Raw genomic sequence first — 18,138 nt, 5'->3', positions numbered from 1 at the left:
TAAGAAAGCCATTTCTTGAACCTGGATTGTACTGTGATTAAATACGAGATATAATTGTTGTCACTTTTCCCCATCAAAAACCATGTGCCATATACAGTGACATAGTGAAAACGTGCAAGTGAAAAAGAAATTAACTTTCCTCAAATTGTCAATGCTACTCAGTAGAACATTACATATTAAAATTCCTTCGAAGGAAGTTTATAATCGTATAATTTTTGTAATTTGTTTCGTGTAAGATTGCAGTATCTATTTCTTTCATTAAATAAACTGCTGATCGCGAATATATAACTACATGTCTGAGTTGGATATTTTTTCAATCTGTGTGAACTCTGGAATGATTCACTTTACTTTTCCATTAAATCCTATAGGATGAATGGAAAGACAAAAAGACAGAAAATCTGAGAAGTGGTTCTGATCAGAGAAGCTGGCAGCAAGGTCGTTCTGGGCCAGTTGAGTACCGAACCCCAGCACATGCACCACCAATGAATTATCAGTCTTCTTCTGTTAAAATCTCGCACCAGGTAAGATTTTTACTTATTCCAAGATAAATTTAGTTTGTCATATAGGAGATTATTTCATAACTGACTCTGAATCTATCCTAGATATACTGTAGTTGCAATTTGATTTTGGCATAAAGATGAGGGTGTGTTTGTGTATCTTAATTTGTAATGAGAGTAGAAAAGTAATAGTAAGTTTGCCTAAAATGTAACGAAAGGAAGATATTGGGTTATTTTAAGTCAAATTGTTACAGGTAAACGTACCTCTCTCCAACCTATATACAGTACCTATTATGGTAGAGATATCCGTGGAGCGGCGGTAAGTGGGATCGCGTCTGCCGGCATTTAGACCCACAGCTGTATGCAGACCTTGTCACTTTACACACCAGTGCTTCAGTATTCAGATAACTGGTGTTCAGTTTGCATGTGTTTGTGAAATGTTAAGGTGTTAACAAGTGTTTTAGATTATTTTGTTTTAGTTTACGTATTACTGGTGCTTTTCTGCAGTCTAATAATGCCACGCTATCCGTACAAGCAATTCAAGCAATTTTGGAAGAGGAACTGATATGTGTTAGTGAAAATTTTCTTTAAAAATGCCATAAATATGTGGATGCAGAAGAACATCATTTCCAACACCTCTTGTAACAAGGTACATGCTCATTTTAATTGTAACTGTCAATGTAATTGTACGACATTATTTCATTACATAGCTAGCGGTTCTGGTTACACGAATGTTGCATCCAGTTTGCCTGCAGACACGATCATACTTCCCACCGTGCTAGCTGCCGCTCCACAGATGCCTCGACCATAAAAGGCACTGTATATATTTCAGTACCTTAGTGTAACTTGTCATGACACACTACTCTTGTCGGCTGTGTACCCCACATATTTGTGTCAGGTGATTGTAGGAAGGTCGCATTCCATGCAAATTACTGCTACAGTCAGCCAGCTCTGTATACACATTCTTTTCCATTTGCTTATTGAAGACAATACGCACACATTAACAATAGATTTTTCTCACACACACACACACACAAACAAATGTTCTACCTAAAACTTTGGAGAAATCAGCTATGTATATATATCACATGTCACTAAACTTCATGGAATAATATACAGTGAAACCATACTTTTATATTCTCATATTTTAAGTTTTCCCATTTAGCACATTGTCATCCAGGTCCTGGCTTAAGGCAATGTTAAGTATGAAGACTTTACCTCGATATTACATTTGCCAGAACTTAATTCCTGCATTATGCACATTTGCAACGTGCTGAATGTTTCGGCTCCAATTTTGTTAATCATGTGCAGACATGGGTAGCTTAAGGGTGGAAGTGGAGTACCCTTCCCCAAGCAGTTTGAAACAAGTAGCATGCAGGTAAAGGGTGATTGTCTCTCCTCCTTTTCTTTGACTTCTAACATTAAGCAATTATTTCAATGAACACAGCATGTAACAATGAAAAAGTCACCTGCCTGCCACCACTCAAAATAACACATTTATCTGCCACTTGTGTGTGTCGTGTGATAACATGATTCAGGCTTTTTTTTTAATTTAACTGTCTGCATAGGAAATATTACTCAGAATGGAAAACCATAAACCAACTTTTTTTTCCTGTACCCTGCTGATGAAAGTGCAACACTGTAGTCCAACGTCTCTTGTCTTCAACAACTATGTAATGTTGTCTTCAAAATGCCACATGTTCCTTTAACTTTTCCTCCCTTGCTGCCATTTTGATTGGTGGCTGCTTCCGATGCCAGTGTTATTTAGTGTTCGCAGTGAATCTGTCGTGAGAAAAACCTCATTGTTTTCAATGCAATTCTGTCAAGGTTGTTTTGGTTTGACAATAAAATGCGAGGACCAGACATAAAACCAGGAATAAAAGGCAAGCCTACTTTGTTCTGCAGCCTTCTGATAAGCAAAACTGCAACTAAATATTTTACTGCCGAGACAGTAATAAACAACTTGAACACTCGGAGCAGTGCAGGAAGAAAATGCACAAAAAGTTTACTATAATGTAATTGCTGCTTTTCCAGGAGACTTTTAAATCCAACAATAAATTATAGATCCCTCTTTCCAATTTTTGACATTCTTTTATTACTGCTTTCCTTAAGTTTTTATTTATGGACCCCTGAGAAATGTAAAATCTTTGTTCCCTGTATTTGGAAAATACCATGATATTGGAGATTCCTTATGAATGGAATTTACTGAAATAATCTAGACTAAAAATCAAATTCCCTCAATATTTATCCTTTCTGTGGTATTTATTGGGACAATGAGCTAGGTTGTTTTGATTTGGATGGGCATTTCTAGAGGCTTTACCTATTAAAATTTTGAAAAACAACTTTTTGAGTTATTCAGTTTAGCATAAACGTGGAGCAACTGATGACACACACAATTTATATTTTTCGCTTTTATTTATTTTTATTTTTACTAGATACAATTCTGTAATTGTAATTTTACGGCAGTTTTGATATTCTTACCAAATCTAATGGCCAGTGAGAAGAACGTTTCATGTGAATTTGGCTGCAGAAACTAAAGTTATCACAGTAGGAATATTTTTTTTACTTTGCACAGTACTGCAATGTAGGTTTGTTAGTTTTAATTCTCTCATCTCCATAACTTTTTCATACCAAGACGAGGAATAGAAAGTACCTAGAAATCCTATCTTCCCTCCATTTACTGGGGACAATTTTACATAGTCTGTAAGAATGTTTTCCTTCAGGCTTCACCATTTGTAGTCATGCTCTTGAACACTTTAATTAAAACTCTGGCACTTATTGTCCTGTCGCATCATAATATATGATGTCAGAAGTATTATCTAATTATGAATTACAATTGCTAGATGCAGCAGCTTGAGGAAACAAGTAGCCCGAGTCTGTAAACTAACATTTAATGTTTTTGCCATAGTTTTCTCATGTTTTTTCCGAATTTATATTTGGTTGTCTTGTCTTTCAAGCATGTGCTTAAGCTCTACCTGAGATTAATAATTAAAGGGCAGCTACTTTAATGCTTCATAGTAAAAATGCTTTTTATTTGCTTAGCTTGTTATAATTCCGGTGGGGAATGTTTAGTATTGCTTATTTCAATTTTAAAATTACATTTTTTCCATTTGCCCCATCCCGGGGTGTAAGGGGTGACCTTCCACGTAGTACACCCAAATGTCAACCTCACTTCCACGTTAGTGCACCCTGGACTGAAGACTAACGAGGCTCTGGCGACTGGTCCCATGGCCAGTATAATTTTGTTTGTGTTGTCCTGTGTTTGGTCCTTATTTGTGCTGAGTGTTCTTTGCAGCCTCGGCTTTTAACAAAAGTCAGAACATTTTAATATTTTATATGATTTTATTTCAGCAACGTTAGAGTTGTTATGTGTAATGGTAAGGGGCTGGACCCCGTATAGTGTGACGGGTGCAAAGTAGCCTCAGTGCTGACGCACCCAAAATTTTAAAATCAAAATCAAATCAAATTTGCCCCATCCCCCTTTGTTTGGCTTTTACTATTCTTTGAAGAATGCTTGTTTCATGTTGAAACTTAAATGAAAAATTGTAAATAAGAATGAAGATTCTTTGCTTTCTACATTCTTACGTGCCTTAGAATTGTATACATTGGAGTATTACGTATACACCAAAGTTTGCTGTGCTGTATTGCACTAATCTGTTCACAAGAGATAATTAATCTTCAACAGCTGTGCATGGCCAATGGCGTGCCCAGGATTTTTAAATGGGAGGGGTTTAAGTATACTTTTCTTTAGTAGTCAGCCCTAAGTTTGTCATATTTTCCTGCCTACAACGTTATTTTTTTTTTAGGAATATTGGGCCAAGTGGGAGGGGGTTATGATCCCCATCAACCCCCCTTTGGGCACGCCACTGTGCAGGGCTATTCACGAAGCAGCCTTCTTTTTAATGCAGCTATCTGCATACGAAATATTGCTCGTGTGTCCCTTACAATACAATAATCCTTCCCCCTTTCTTTCTGTAATTTGGTTCAGGAATAAGCAAGCTGCCATGTAAGTGTGGCGACAGTGACTTGACTTCAGGCAGATACGACTTGCCGAAGAGCAAAGAACAAAAGCAGGATTATTTAAGCCCAGGCCAATCTTGTTGAAGGGTGCATAGCCCCTCCCCTTCTCTCCGATGCAAGCGACAAAAATAGAATTCCAAGTCGAGAGTCTGGTCCCATGGTTGCAGCTGATAAGAAAACCTGTATGAGAATGGGTGGCAGATGTTATCACGGAAATCTTGAACTCCAAGAGCAGCATTCTTTCGAGCAAGTAGAGTTAAAAACGTAAAACTGAAGTATTTTCCTTGTTGGGACTGAACTCGTCGAACGTATAAGTGGAAAAATCGTATAACTGAAAAATATAGTATGCAGCCTTATGGGTATTGGCAGGGACCGCCAGAAAAAAGTACTAACGAGAAAAACGTACTCTCGCAAGACGTATAATTGCAATTTTACTGTATTGATAATAATTTTTTAGTGTGAGAACCTAAAAAATAGCACAGGAATGAAGAAAATTACTGAAGACTGCAAAACTTTGAACATTTTAAATATACTTTTATGTACAGTGGAACCTCAATTTTAAGTTTTTCAGGGGACCAACCTGCTCAAAAAACATACATATTTGAGCAATTTTTTTTTCTACATATTTATGCACATTTTTTTGCATGTTTTGGCTATAAGCACCGGCCCTTACTGACAATATTATACAATTTGCCAGTTTTATATTTGATGCTATTCATCTGCTAACCATTAGTAGTAACCTTTTTTTAACCATGTTTTCTTTGTCTTCACCTGCTCGATGCCTCAACAGAACCAGGCTTACTAAACATCAATGTCGTGCATGAGTAATTACTAACAGCATGGCAGAAACTGGGTGTAGATTGCAGTAGCCACCATTCTCTTGTGCGTTTGAATATACTATCTCTTCATAACAGCAAATGCAGTGGACATTTGCAAAATTATTGTTCCGTAAGAAAATAATTTTTTAAAAAAGTTGTACTTAGCGGCATCTTCTGTTTTGAAATTTCTTTACAGTTTGGTCATTTCCAGGGCTTTTGTCGTATATTTCCAGACATTTCAAGAAATTAAAATATTCTTGGAATATTTGGGGAAGGCCCTGCAAACGGCCAAAACAAGCATCAAAAGAAGTTTTTAGAAAGAGCTGCTCATAAGTAAATTGTCCTATTTATTTCTTTGCCTAGCAAACAAAGATGAAAGACTCAAAATACAGGAAAATGCAATGTCCCAAGAAAATTGTCTGTATTGCTGTAATGGGCCCATGAAGATTGAATGTATAATGTGAGAAAATATAAAATTGCAAATTATAAAATGTGGGTTCCCCTGTAAGTATTGAAGGACAAATGACTCCCCAAGGGCAGACAAGTGTTTTCTCAAGTTTTATTCCTAATAAAAAATGCTCGAAATTCAATCCACAATGTTGTACATACAAATAGCAAAATTGCACCACCCCACCCCTCCTCCCCCTGATCTTTGAAATTTTGTGGACTTACTGTTTATCATTGCTTCTCGTGTTCTTGAAAAAGATCATTCTATTCTAGACATACAGTTGTGCACACAATTTCACTTTTCAAGTTCTGGTCATTATATTCCCAGATGGTGCATTTGTTGCCTCGTCACCTTGTAATCAAGGGGTCCCAGGTTTGATACCCGGTGGAGGTGCATAGTGGTTTGGATCCCACTTTAAACTGTAGGTCCAGTCCCGATTAGCGTTACTGTGCATCAGCTGTTGATCTCTAGCTATATACCCAGTCCTATAAATACTGTCAAGGTTTTCAATGAAAAGCTTTAATATATGGTAATATCCCATGGGTATATTGTATTCACAAAGCATTGTTCAAAATGACCACCCCACACATGCTTTAAGTCTGTAGCCATTCATGAATTGCATTACTATTTGTATCAAGAGGAAATCAGCCACTGCCTTTACAAGAGTGCTTCAGATTGGCAATACTTGCAAGCCAGATCTTGAAGCACAGACCAGAATTTGCAGTTCAGAAGGTTGAGATCTGTACTGCCAGATTGTCAGTCTCTGGGAAAAAGGAAGTCTGGTACATTCGTCAACCCACTACTGGGTTGTTCAAGGCCTTAGGGCTGGTGCAGAGTCCTGCTGAAAGCTCCACTCCCGACCATGAAAGAGTGTGTGTGTGAGATTCTCGACCACTCTCTCCTGGTACATTCCTCCTTTCCCTCAGAAATGGAGCTCAGTCATGCCATCATTCCACACCACACCATGATTGAAGCAGGATGGTGGCCCCTTTAAACCTTCACATTACCTTCTTGTGAACTTGGTGGCATACAGCCTGTCACGTTGCAAGTTGGAAGTAGACATTTTTTCTTCAGAGAACCAAATTTTATACCCATTTTCTGCATGACATTTAAGTAGGTGCTGTGCTTTTATTGCCCTCTGATGCTGTAAGTCACTATAGGAAAGTGACGTGTACATTGTTTGTAAGCTTTTAGTATACTGGGTCACTTTGTAACACACGAGACATGGACATTGGGAAATGTTCAGTTCAGGGACAATCACTTGTTGCTTCTATACAGGATTTCTGCACATCCTGATCTCACAAATTGCATTGTCTGAATGGTGCCTGGGCCTGTCGTTCACTTTTCCAGCGTCAATGAAACACTGGATAGTATGATGCATAGGCCTTGGAGAGTCAGAACTTCTGGAGGGTTTTAAATTTTTCCCACTGATGTCCCTACCTAATAACAGCCACATGGTTTTCATTGTTGCTCCATTCGTATCACTTCTGCAGCTCAACTGGCAATGACTCGCATATTCATTCTCACGGGGAAGTTGTTGACTGTGAACACTGTAAAAGTCAACTTAAACGTCTGGTTGGGAGCTTGATTAAATTAAACTGTGCACCCTGTGTTTCTATTACATTTTTGGTATTAAAAAAAATACATATGGTAATTCTTGTAACACCATTACTAATTTTGCCTAGTTATGCTTTGTGCCATCTATAAAATACCTCTGGTAACAATTAATTTTTATGAACATTTCTGCCTGTAAACTAAGTATGATTTCAGATCAATCTCTTACATCCAATATATATATTAAAAAGAATAAAAACAGAATCTGTGTTGTCTCTTAGTTTATATGCTGAATTCTACAACTGCTCTTTGATATGTGGAGCTACAGTGGTCTACTTGGGTAAGGCTTCTGACTGCCACGTGGGAGACCTAGGTTTCATTCCTGGGGTGGGTGATCTAAATGGTTGGAATTTTTCCAGCTTTGTACCCACACAAAGCAGCTCTGGGGTTTCCCAGCCTCGATTAAATGGGTACCTAAGGATAACCCTGTGAAGTAAAGGCAGCCGGAACATGGTGCTGATCACATCACCTCCAGCATGGCAGAGATCAATTGAATGTGTGGGACCCTATTCCCCACGGTGCAAGATGCACAGGGAAAATTACCTACTTTTTTTTACCTTGATATGCAGTACAACAGAAATAATATTTACAAGACAAGATGATAACATTTGTCTTTGATTTGTTCCTTAGGGTACAAAACAACAGAGGCAAATGCTTTTCATCATTTAGTGAATGTTAATTTCATGGATGTGTGTCGAGAAATTCCTGCTTCAAATTTAGCTAGATCACAGTTGTCTTGCAGCTGCACTTCTTACTTACTAAGTTGCAACTTGTTCACACCACCCTTGTAGTTTAGCTGTAACAAATTGGCCAATTATGATACTCGAATACTTGTGGTGTACTAATAAGGAGCAGTTAGAGGTTCAAAGTGAAATCAGAATTGAGATAATGATCCTGCATGTAAGTTAAGCCAGTGTGTTAAGACCTATTTTATTCTTGAGTTTATAAGTACTAGATTAGTTAACCATAGGAAGTATAAGGTAGTTATATGTGACTGGGAAATTTTTCCTTGCACCGAAGATTTATGGCTCTGGTAGCCGAATAATGGAAGACGAGGAATTGTGGCAAGAACGTCGAAGGCAACAGAGTGAAGAAGTAGCCATTGTTATGGAGCGAGCAAAACAAAGGAAAGAGGAAGAAGAAAAAAGATTCCAAGAATCCAAACAGGTATGTTCTGGATTAAAATGCCCGACAGGTTGACAAAATTTCCTTTTTACGCTGGCTACAAGTTTGCATGTAGGTATTTTGTGTACAATGTGTACTCGTTGTGTGTTGAATAGTATCTGACTGGTAAACTTTTTTACATAGTTATTGTTTTAATAGCACATCTTTTGTTGGGAAGTTGCATGCATATTTTTTTTATTTTTCAGGAGCTGTTACAGTATTAGCTATGGGTAGTAGTAGTTGTGCTTGGTTATTTAACAAAATGTGAACTACACATCTGAGGGTTCTTGTAGATTTCTGTATTTTATCAGCTATTTTGTTATTTGTCAGTTCTTTTCTTAAACAAAAACTTTGGAGCACTTCTATTTTTAACTGCACAATCAGTTTGTTTATATACGGCAAACATCCAGTGTTGTGAAATTTGAGTCATTTTTTTCCACAGTATGTTCAGCATTTGACATGAATTGCTGATTGGTTATCACTATCTAATTATTTGTTACCTCCGTGGAACCTTGATTTTACAATTTTCGGGGGACTAAGATTAAAAAACTTAATATGCAGGAAAATTTAAAATTGGTAGAGATTTTTATAACATTTTCCGACCTTGGGGCAAAAATGATTTAATGTGCAGTGAGGGAAAATGTAAAATCGAGTTTTCACTCTACATGCTAAATACAAGAAAAGATTAACAGAGGGTCAGTGGCCTACTGATTTATGCAACATTGTAGGATCTTAGTTTCAGTTCCAGGTAAGATATGTTTCTTGAATCATCTCCTCTATTTTTCCAAGTTCCTCTTTTATTCTATTGTTGTAACTAATACAGAGAAGTAGAAAAGCAGCATAAACTAAATAATAAAAATCACATTCACCAGGTTTCAGAAATTGGGACAGGTTAATCAATATTCTATTTGCGCTGACTAATATAGGTATATCAGTAAAATTAGCCACAATTTCAATTGATTCAATTTATATTTAGCCCATAATTAAGTACATTTTTTTGTCTCTGTTAATATTGTTAAGAATATGAACATATAATTCATGTGTTAGCCTTGGTGGTGAAGCACATTAAGTGATAGATCGAGAGTTCAAATCCCACGTGAGCAAGGGTGTTTATTTTGTCACTTCATCAATCCATGCATTCATCACTCATCCTAAAGGATTAGCCAGAAGTGGCAGAAAAACAATGCTATATAACGTACTATGTTTTGTAAAAGAAGTGCTCACCACACGTCACCCCGTAACGGGCAGGTTGGAGTGAGGCTGGTGCTTAGGCACTGGCCCTCACAAGCTGTTGCACCATGGGGTATAGAACGTAGGCAGTTTTTTTTAAGAAATTGGTATCGTTAAATTTCATTTCTGTATTTTATCGGTACCAGCAAAAAAAATTCATACGGGCCCCATCCCTAATACAAATCCAGAAATGCCTTGGATAAAGTAATTATTTGTTGCAGGTCCTCCACTTCATTGGTTTTTATTTTGAAATTAACAAACCTTGCATTGTGTACAGAAAAGCAGAGTAAGTTGGTGCAAATTTTGCATGGTATTACATTTGCAACCTGGTGTACCAATCAAAGAAACTAAAATTGTCACCCATTTAGTGTTCAACTCTAAAGCTCATTTCAGAGTATTCTAGATTCATATTGCAGCCAAGGCATTTTTATTTCTTGTGATAGCCTTCATCCTTCTGAACGTAATTAACAGAAAGAGGTAGAAGTAGTATGATAAATAACCAGAGAAAAACACAGAAAATTTTAAATTCCTGTCATATTTATTTACACTGACCACCCATGACATAATTTTTTTTCTAGGCATTTCTCAGAAAAGAACATGGTGTAACTCAGAAAAGAAATGTTAATTATTCAAACGTAAGAAACTCCAATGTGAACATCTCAAACTTTCCATGTTACTAATGATAGTTGCACGACTTTTGAAACTCAGGATAGTACATGACAGCAGTAGTGAATTTCATTAATCTGATCAATTTGTAAATGTAATGTTTCTACATATTATTTATTTAAAGAAAGTGTTTTTTGCAGTTCTGGCATATTTCTTTAATAAGCATACCTTGGCAGTATAGGCCAGTCTTCACCAGATGAACTACATAGAGATTTAAGCAAAAGTGCAGGCTCTTCTAATACTCGGACCCAGATCTCTGGCATACTATGCCGTTGCTGTACCAACTAAACTACAGAGCCAGCCCTGCCATTGCGTGAGTTTTGCTGCCACTGTTTTAACTGTCTATCTGTTGCCATTAGATCATTGATGGTAGTGTGGAGCTGTATGATTTGCGGCACAGGCCATAAAGTGGAAGTAAAGAATCTGGTAAATACAGGGCTGGCTCTCTAAGTCAGTCTGTACAACAATGGCACCGTGTACCAGAGATGTGGGTTTAAGTACTGATAATGCCTGCATTTTTCTCCTGAATTTCTCTGTATTACAACATTGTGTGCTAAATCATAACGTAACACATCAGATAAGTCACTTTTATTTATCAGAGAAAGAACTACGCTTAATTTGAGTCATGAATGCCGTATTACAGTGAAACCTCGATTTTACACATTTCAAATGACCAAGCTGAAAATAACTTAAAATACGGCAAAATGGAGGAAAATTTTATATCTTGCTTTGTTGGGACCATCAAGGTTGAATGTAAAATCTGGCAATGTACATACACCATTCAAGAATATATTCCAGAATTGCTTGGATTTAATTATTCTCCAAGTTGTGCTTAGGTAATTTTTGTACATTCAGCAGTCATTAAATCAAAACTTACGATCACCAATGGTTGTGGCCCGTGAAAGTGAAATGGAAGGCACGTGAAGTCTGGAAGTTTTGTTTTATTATGCGATTGTATTTTTTTCCCTCCTTGTGATGGAGAAAGTTATTTTCCTTTTTTTCAGGCTGCAACAAAGAAACTGAAAAAGCTGGAGGAGAAAATAGTAGCAAAGAATGCCGAGAATAAGGAGAACGAAGACTTGGATTGGCAGAGGGAGAAGGAACAGGAGAAGGACAGGGATCGTTCTCGGACAAGCAGCGAAGGCAGGGATGAAAAACTCAGTAGGGATGTTAGGGAGAGAGAGCGAGATTACAGATCAATGCAACAGGCAAGAAGTTTTTAACTATTTATAAATTAGCAACATTTGTATTTTAAGAAAGTTATCACTAACAGTGTGTCTGCCTTGGTAGGCAAAGTACATTGAATTGTTATTTCATGATGTTGCCATCAAAGATGTGGTGTGGACATTCGTTCATTAATTTAGTCTAGTTGTGATTCGTATTGATAGGATTAGCTTAAGCAGGAGGTAAAGTACATAAAATATGAAGAAAAAAAACACATATCCAACATGTGAAGATGTTGATAAATCAGGGTGTTTACAAGTCAAGAAATCAACAAATAGTTCAAGAAAAAGTAAAAAAAATTATGCTTGTGGTCGAGAATTTTTGCTATTTTTTACAGTATAGTGAATTTACTTTATATTCCTGTACGTTGTTAAATTCCGTTTTTGCACAAATACTTCTGCAAAATAAATTTAAATTGTGAATTTTGCATAATTTCCAGGATATTTAGACTGAAAATGTTGCATTGGATCATGGTACACTCACTGATAGCTATGGATGTAAAGTTTTCGTTTCAACGATAACACCAAAAAGTTGAGGAACAAAATAAAGTGTTTAAAATGTATTTGTGTAGGTAAAGGAGGCAAGCTTTGGGTGCTTTGGAATCACGAAATAACACGAATTATGCCATTATTCAGAATAACACCAATTTTGCACTTTAATGGGAAAAACTCCGTAAAATATGCAATATAAACTGGGGATAACACTTCCTCTGTTCCAAAAGGACTACCTCAAATGTTGTTAGTTCCTACTGATAGCTTTTAAACTGATTGTGTTATATATCATTTGAATACAAATGCTATAAAAATTAGTGTTGCGAATCTTCAAGTTTTGCTGATACAGTAGTAGTTTTTCATATATACAAGATAGGAATAAAGTGAGATAGATATGATAACATTGCAAGAAAGTAGACCTTCAAACATATTTGGAACATTATTATCTTCCAGCAGAAAAGTACATTGTACTATATAATATGCCTCCTTTCATTAAGCTTCTAAAAGTAAGAAATTTAGAATTGGGATCAATTTAAATATTGGATCTTTTCCTGACACTGGCTTCGATATGCTAATTCTTATCATTATTTTTAAATTTATTTCACAACTTAATAACTGATAGGTCTCCTTTGATTGATCATTCGTGCCTACTAAAATATTTGTCTGTATGTGTGGAAAAATGTTGGAGAGAATTTTATGTGGTAAAATGCTGAAACATAAACAACATGACAATGTAAGTAAAGTTTATGAATGTATATCCAAAGTGAGTCTACAATTGATCATCTTTTACAAACCTACAACACTGTTGATAGCAATGCATTGTTGCCAATACAGGGTTTTTCCACAATCATGCAACCCTATCTTTGATTGCTTGTAAGATGAAAACTGGGAGAGAGTACAGAAACATGGTCTGTAAAAAAAAAAAACACTTGTTGCCAGTTTATTCCATTGGAAAGGGGGGGGGGGGTATGAAATTATTGCAGGGTCGAAGTTTTGTGACTGGCGCCATTCTATTCCATGGTTTGCCTCCAATGGGAGTCGTGTTTGCACCGGAAGAGATTTCGGAACAGCAATTTTTTGTCACTGAAAAAGTGACATTTTATTGGCATGTTGTATGTACCCAAGTACTGGCTGTACAACTTCGTGAAAAATCATAAATGGCAATTTTGCCCTGAAATTTAAACTTTTGCACCGAGCAACCCTATTTTGATTACACTGCATTAAGAGCAAGACATCTCTTGAATACCAGTACAGCTGAAATGGAGTATATGAAAGTCGAAACAGGATATCCAAGTGCAGGGACTCCTTTCGGAAGTGCCGTTTGAAGGTTAGATATTAGTTACACTTTTTCATGAACTTGTAAGCCCAGAAAATTGGGAAACCATGACTGAGTATGACAGATTTCTGGACTCGCATTGATAACCAAGATTGTATGCCACTAAAATATCACTTTATTGCTTTGCCCACATAATAACAATTCCCAAATTTATGAAGAGCTGCTTGCGACGTGCTTTGGTTGCAAAGCAAGGAACATGAAAGCACCATCACAAGACTGAATTATGTCAGTGTGGTAATATTTATCCTATTTTCTACAATTTCCAGTAAGGACTAAACTTCTTAACCAAAGGTATTTATAAACTTCTTAATGGACAATGCTTCATGAAGAAAACCTAAGAATGTTTATAACATGGAAACTGAGTTTTGGAACATGCTGTATAGCCGAGGGACTTACCTGGTAACTTTCTATTCTACACAAATTATCATTTGATAATATTGAAGGATAAAATTGTGACATCTGATAAAATAAAAAAAAATGTTGATTTTTCATCATATTTTGAGAGATATCTTCTATTCCCAAATATAACATTTTAACTGTTTCTCTATGTTCATCCTTATTTCTCTATCATCTCACATCTCAACAATGAGAATGAATGAAGGAATGATGATGAGACGCACACTTCCATGCCTCACTGAGGATTCAAATCTAGGGCCGTGACATGGAGTAACCACTCTCCATTGAAATTTTAAACACAATAAGTAAATCATGAAATTAATGGCACGAATTCGTAAGAGTACAACCCCATTTATAGAAATTAACTTATGCAATATTTTTAAATTTATAGACTGAGAGATCAAGTTTTCTTCGTGAGAGGGAGAGAGACCAGAGGAGTGAACGTGAGCGAGAAAGAGAAAGGGAAAGAGGTGAACATCCCCAATTTTCTCGTCAGTTCCAGAGTAATTTACCTCCAAGATTCCAAAAACAGCAGGTTGAACGCCAGCAACAATTTATTCGAAGTGGGCCTCAGCCTTTGTCAGGATCCGGAAGTATGGCTGGCCAACAAGGACAATCATCTGCACAGAATTCGTCTGGATCTAATATGAGTGGTGATCCTCGTTGGGGAAACATTTCGCCACATAGTGGATCATTCAGCTTCAGTGGACAAGTTGGAGGTAACTACGTACAGCTTTTAACTTTTAGTGATTTAATAATAATAATCTGGTCCATTATGACACTGATAAAATCCCACATTACCTATACTTAGAGGCACGTATTTTTGGTAAATAAAAAAGCAAAATTTTGGTACAAAAACAGCCAATTTCAGGTTCAAAAGCGGTAAATAAAATAAAATGTCTGTTGAAGTGGTGAAAAAGTGGTAATAAAATGACATTTTCATTTTAAAAGAATTTAATATAATCCAAATTTTATTTTAAAATGGCACTGATTGCACAAAATAAATATATCCCTTCTAATAGCAAGGGTCAATTTTTGCTTAAATATTTACAGCAGAATTAATCCATTTTCTGTGAATTGCATAACTTGCAGGAGTCAGAAAGTGTCACTAAATTTTGTGTTTAAGAGTGTATTTCACATTATTTCGTGACAAAACGGGATAAGAAAATGCACATCACCCCTTTCAGGAAAATGAAAAATTAATATTACAGTGTGTTATTTTTGTCAAAAACTAAATATGCATGCCTCTACCTATATTATTTTCCTAGTCGCAAGGAGTGTGCTTGTTCATTTTCTGAGTTCAGTGTTGGTTTCTGCTGGATGACAGTATGCATTTTTTTGATGTTCTCGTGAGGGAGCCAGTTGGGTGAAGTATTGATGTGGAGAAGATGGAATGGTTTGTGGTGTTGGGGCATTGAAAGTGGTCTGATCTTTGTGGTTCTTTTCTGACATTGTTCACGTATGCAATACTAAAACCTGGTTTATTGCCGCAAACATGAATAAAAAGTATGCTTATTTTTTTTCACTTGAAATAACAGGTAATGAGATGTGTGTGGTTATACAGGGTGATTATAAAGTCTGTCCATTTTTGAGAAAAAGATGCTTCAGATTGAAACAAATGTATAAGATGAACTCCAGAGTGCATGGTAACACATAATCAACATTGAAAGAAAAAATATCGGACATGATAAGTAATGTACAGAAGAAAATCCATGAAAGTGTCACCTTATCGTACTTCCTTCAATGCGAACACCTTGCATGTCTACACGTATTTAACTACACTTACTCTAACACTATGTTTTGAGAGAGCACCTCTTCTAGTCTTTAGGTGGACGAACCTACAACATTCCTGCCTGTAATTTTACTCCAAATCTGGTGTGCTAACCAACTACTCCCAAGTGCTCACCTTGAACTAATTTTTGCACCGCTTATGCTACTTTTTGAGTTGGGGTGCCATATTTATTTGAATTGTACACGGGGATGGCTTAGAGTTTATGCCAATTGCTATGAGGAGTTTCCATTTGGGTTCTTTGCATTTTACCTTATCATTCATTTAAATTGTTATTTTGACGAGTGGTTTTTTTTTCCTTCAGGTGTTTCAGTGAATAATGTAGGAAGCAAGCAAAGTAATGCACCTTCAAATAGACGTAACAGGACTGATAGTGATACTTCAGGACCAGACCGTGAACGAGAAATGCTGGATGATAGACCTCCCAGTCGTGATCAGAGAGACAGAGAGATGAGGGACCAACGTCATCTAGACGCACGTGATAAAGACCGTGAAAGGGAGAGGAAGGATCAGATGGATTTAAGGGATAGAGGACACACACCACCGGATGTGTATGATAGAGAGAGGTATGTTGAACTGCTAACACAATTTGCCAAATAATGATCTGGTCTTATCAATGGTTTTTTCAAGTGTACATTATGATTTTCTATTTCCAAACAGTTTCTCTGTTTTTAATTCTGAACATTTTTTTTATTAAAAAATTAAAATAAATTACATTGTTCCCTAGGTTGTTTCCAATGCTACTGTATTTTTTTTTTCATAGGGATGGGACCGATTAATCGGTACTCTATCGGTATCGGCCAATATAGGCATATCAGTTTATCGGTAAAATTACCGATTATTTTACCGATCCGGTATATCGATAAATATTTGATAATTTAGTGCATTTTGTTGTAATTTTTATGGATAATCTTCATGCCATACTTTCTAAAAAAGTAAGTGTCTAAATATGCAACTTCTCTTGCACTGCAGTCACCTTGAAACACACATTTATTAACGAGGTCAATGAACCTTTCAGGTTCTTCAAGGACCGTTTCTAATTTTGTATCGGATCGGTAGAATATCGGTATCGGTAAATTTTATATCAGTACTTTATTGGTATCGGCCAAAATTTCATATCGACCCATCCCTATTTTTTCATAACATAAAGGTAACCTACATAGGGGCAAAATTCACTTGGTCAGCCTCGCTTTGGTTGTGTATCATTCAATATACTTATGCCAGTGACTGCTCAATTGGTTGGTAGTGATGGTAATTTTTGTAATTATTATAATTAATATATATCTGTACCTATATAAACAAAATAGCATTGATGAAAATCAATCTGTTTTTTGTTAGTTTTAGTGAATTGTAATATATGTGTGTGTGAAACTTGTGCAATAATATAATCTACAGAAGAAACATCGATTCAGTATCGAAATAACGAAATGGTCTCTTGAATTTTAGTGATAAGATAAAGTGTGGACCTTTGACACTCATCCCTCAGGCAAGTTACTTTCTCGTACAGCGCTCGATACAATCAGGATAATTCTAAATGGAAATTGAATGTAGGGTGGTCAGATGGGCTTAAGCTATAATTGAAATCTCTGCCATAGAAACTATGATTTTGTACATATGACGAAATTTTGATTTGCACTCATTGTGATCACAAACTAAAGTTATCCAACATTATTGAGTTCCAAGCATAAGACATAGCTTATGGTATCAAGTTTTATCCGTGACTTTTCACTCACGAAAATTTTCTTGTACAGAGTGTGGAAAAGTGGTTGTCTAGGAGCATATAGAATTTTACTTTTGTTTAGTCATCCAGAAAAATTAATGTTTTCAATGTTCGTATTCTAGAGAGCGAGTTCATGATGCCGACACTTGGTTTAGTGACTCCAGAGACGTAAAGCATACTCGGAACTATGATTCGTGGGATCAAGATAGAGATCATGATTATAGAGACTCTAGAGGCTTTGAAGACAGGAGAGAGGAATCGAAAAAGGATCCTTATGAGAGACACGTAAGTACAAACAGTAGTCTTCGCTTGTGTAAACATGTTATGCACATTTCACATGCACCTTGCTTTTGCAAACCATGCCATTCTTGCCTCGGATAAGATGTTTAACATCAGTACTAACAAAATGTTTTAATCAATTATTCATTTTGATGACACTATATTTGAATAAACCATAGAGGAAAGCCAGTCCACTACTTAAAGTTTGCACTTCTAATAGCACATTTATATAGTTATCAAGAGTATTTCCTCCTGTGCAAAGGAGTCCATGGTGGTTGTGGTAAACGCGGTTTAAAATTACTTACCTTAAATTTAGAAGATTTCGTACTTCCGCGTTGCACAATTTAATGGTTCAATCCTATTAATTTCGAAGATCCACTGTCTTCATTCACAAAAGGCGTACCCTTTCTTCGAAATTAATAGGATTGAACCATTAAATTGTGCAA

The 18,138-nt window shown here is 36.3% G+C and overlaps 1 protein-coding gene across 6 annotated transcripts in view; it reads left to right on the top strand.

Annotated features, from left to right (window-relative positions):
* The window catches only part of LOC146005342 (uncharacterized), a 128,547-nt gene that overhangs the window by 52,439 nt on the left and 57,970 nt on the right, over positions 1 to 18,138 (top strand). For 5 of the 6 annotated variants that reach the window (XM_083144528.1, XM_083144526.1, XM_083144524.1 and 2 more), the window contains 6 exons: positions 369 to 521; positions 8,418 to 8,564; positions 11,462 to 11,665; positions 14,296 to 14,623; positions 15,998 to 16,259; positions 17,536 to 17,698. In XM_083144528.1, the coding sequence (XP_083000654.1) occupies positions 369 to 521; positions 8,418 to 8,564; positions 11,462 to 11,665; positions 14,296 to 14,623; positions 15,998 to 16,259; positions 17,536 to 17,698 (1,257 nt within the window). The remainder of the gene's footprint in view (positions 1 to 368; positions 522 to 8,417; positions 8,565 to 11,461; positions 11,666 to 14,295; positions 14,624 to 15,997; positions 16,260 to 17,535; positions 17,699 to 18,138) is intronic. The other variant, XM_083144527.1, reaches the window with a different exon arrangement.

The sequence above is a fragment of the Lepisma saccharinum genome, chromosome 23 (genome assembly GCF_977018435.1).
Source record: "Lepisma saccharinum chromosome 23, izLepSacc3.1, whole genome shotgun sequence".
NCBI classification, from domain to species: domain Eukaryota; kingdom Metazoa; phylum Arthropoda; class Insecta; order Zygentoma; family Lepismatidae; genus Lepisma; species Lepisma saccharinum.
Note: the sequence above shows the minus strand (reverse complement) of the source record. Positions and strands in the feature narration are given on the sequence as shown.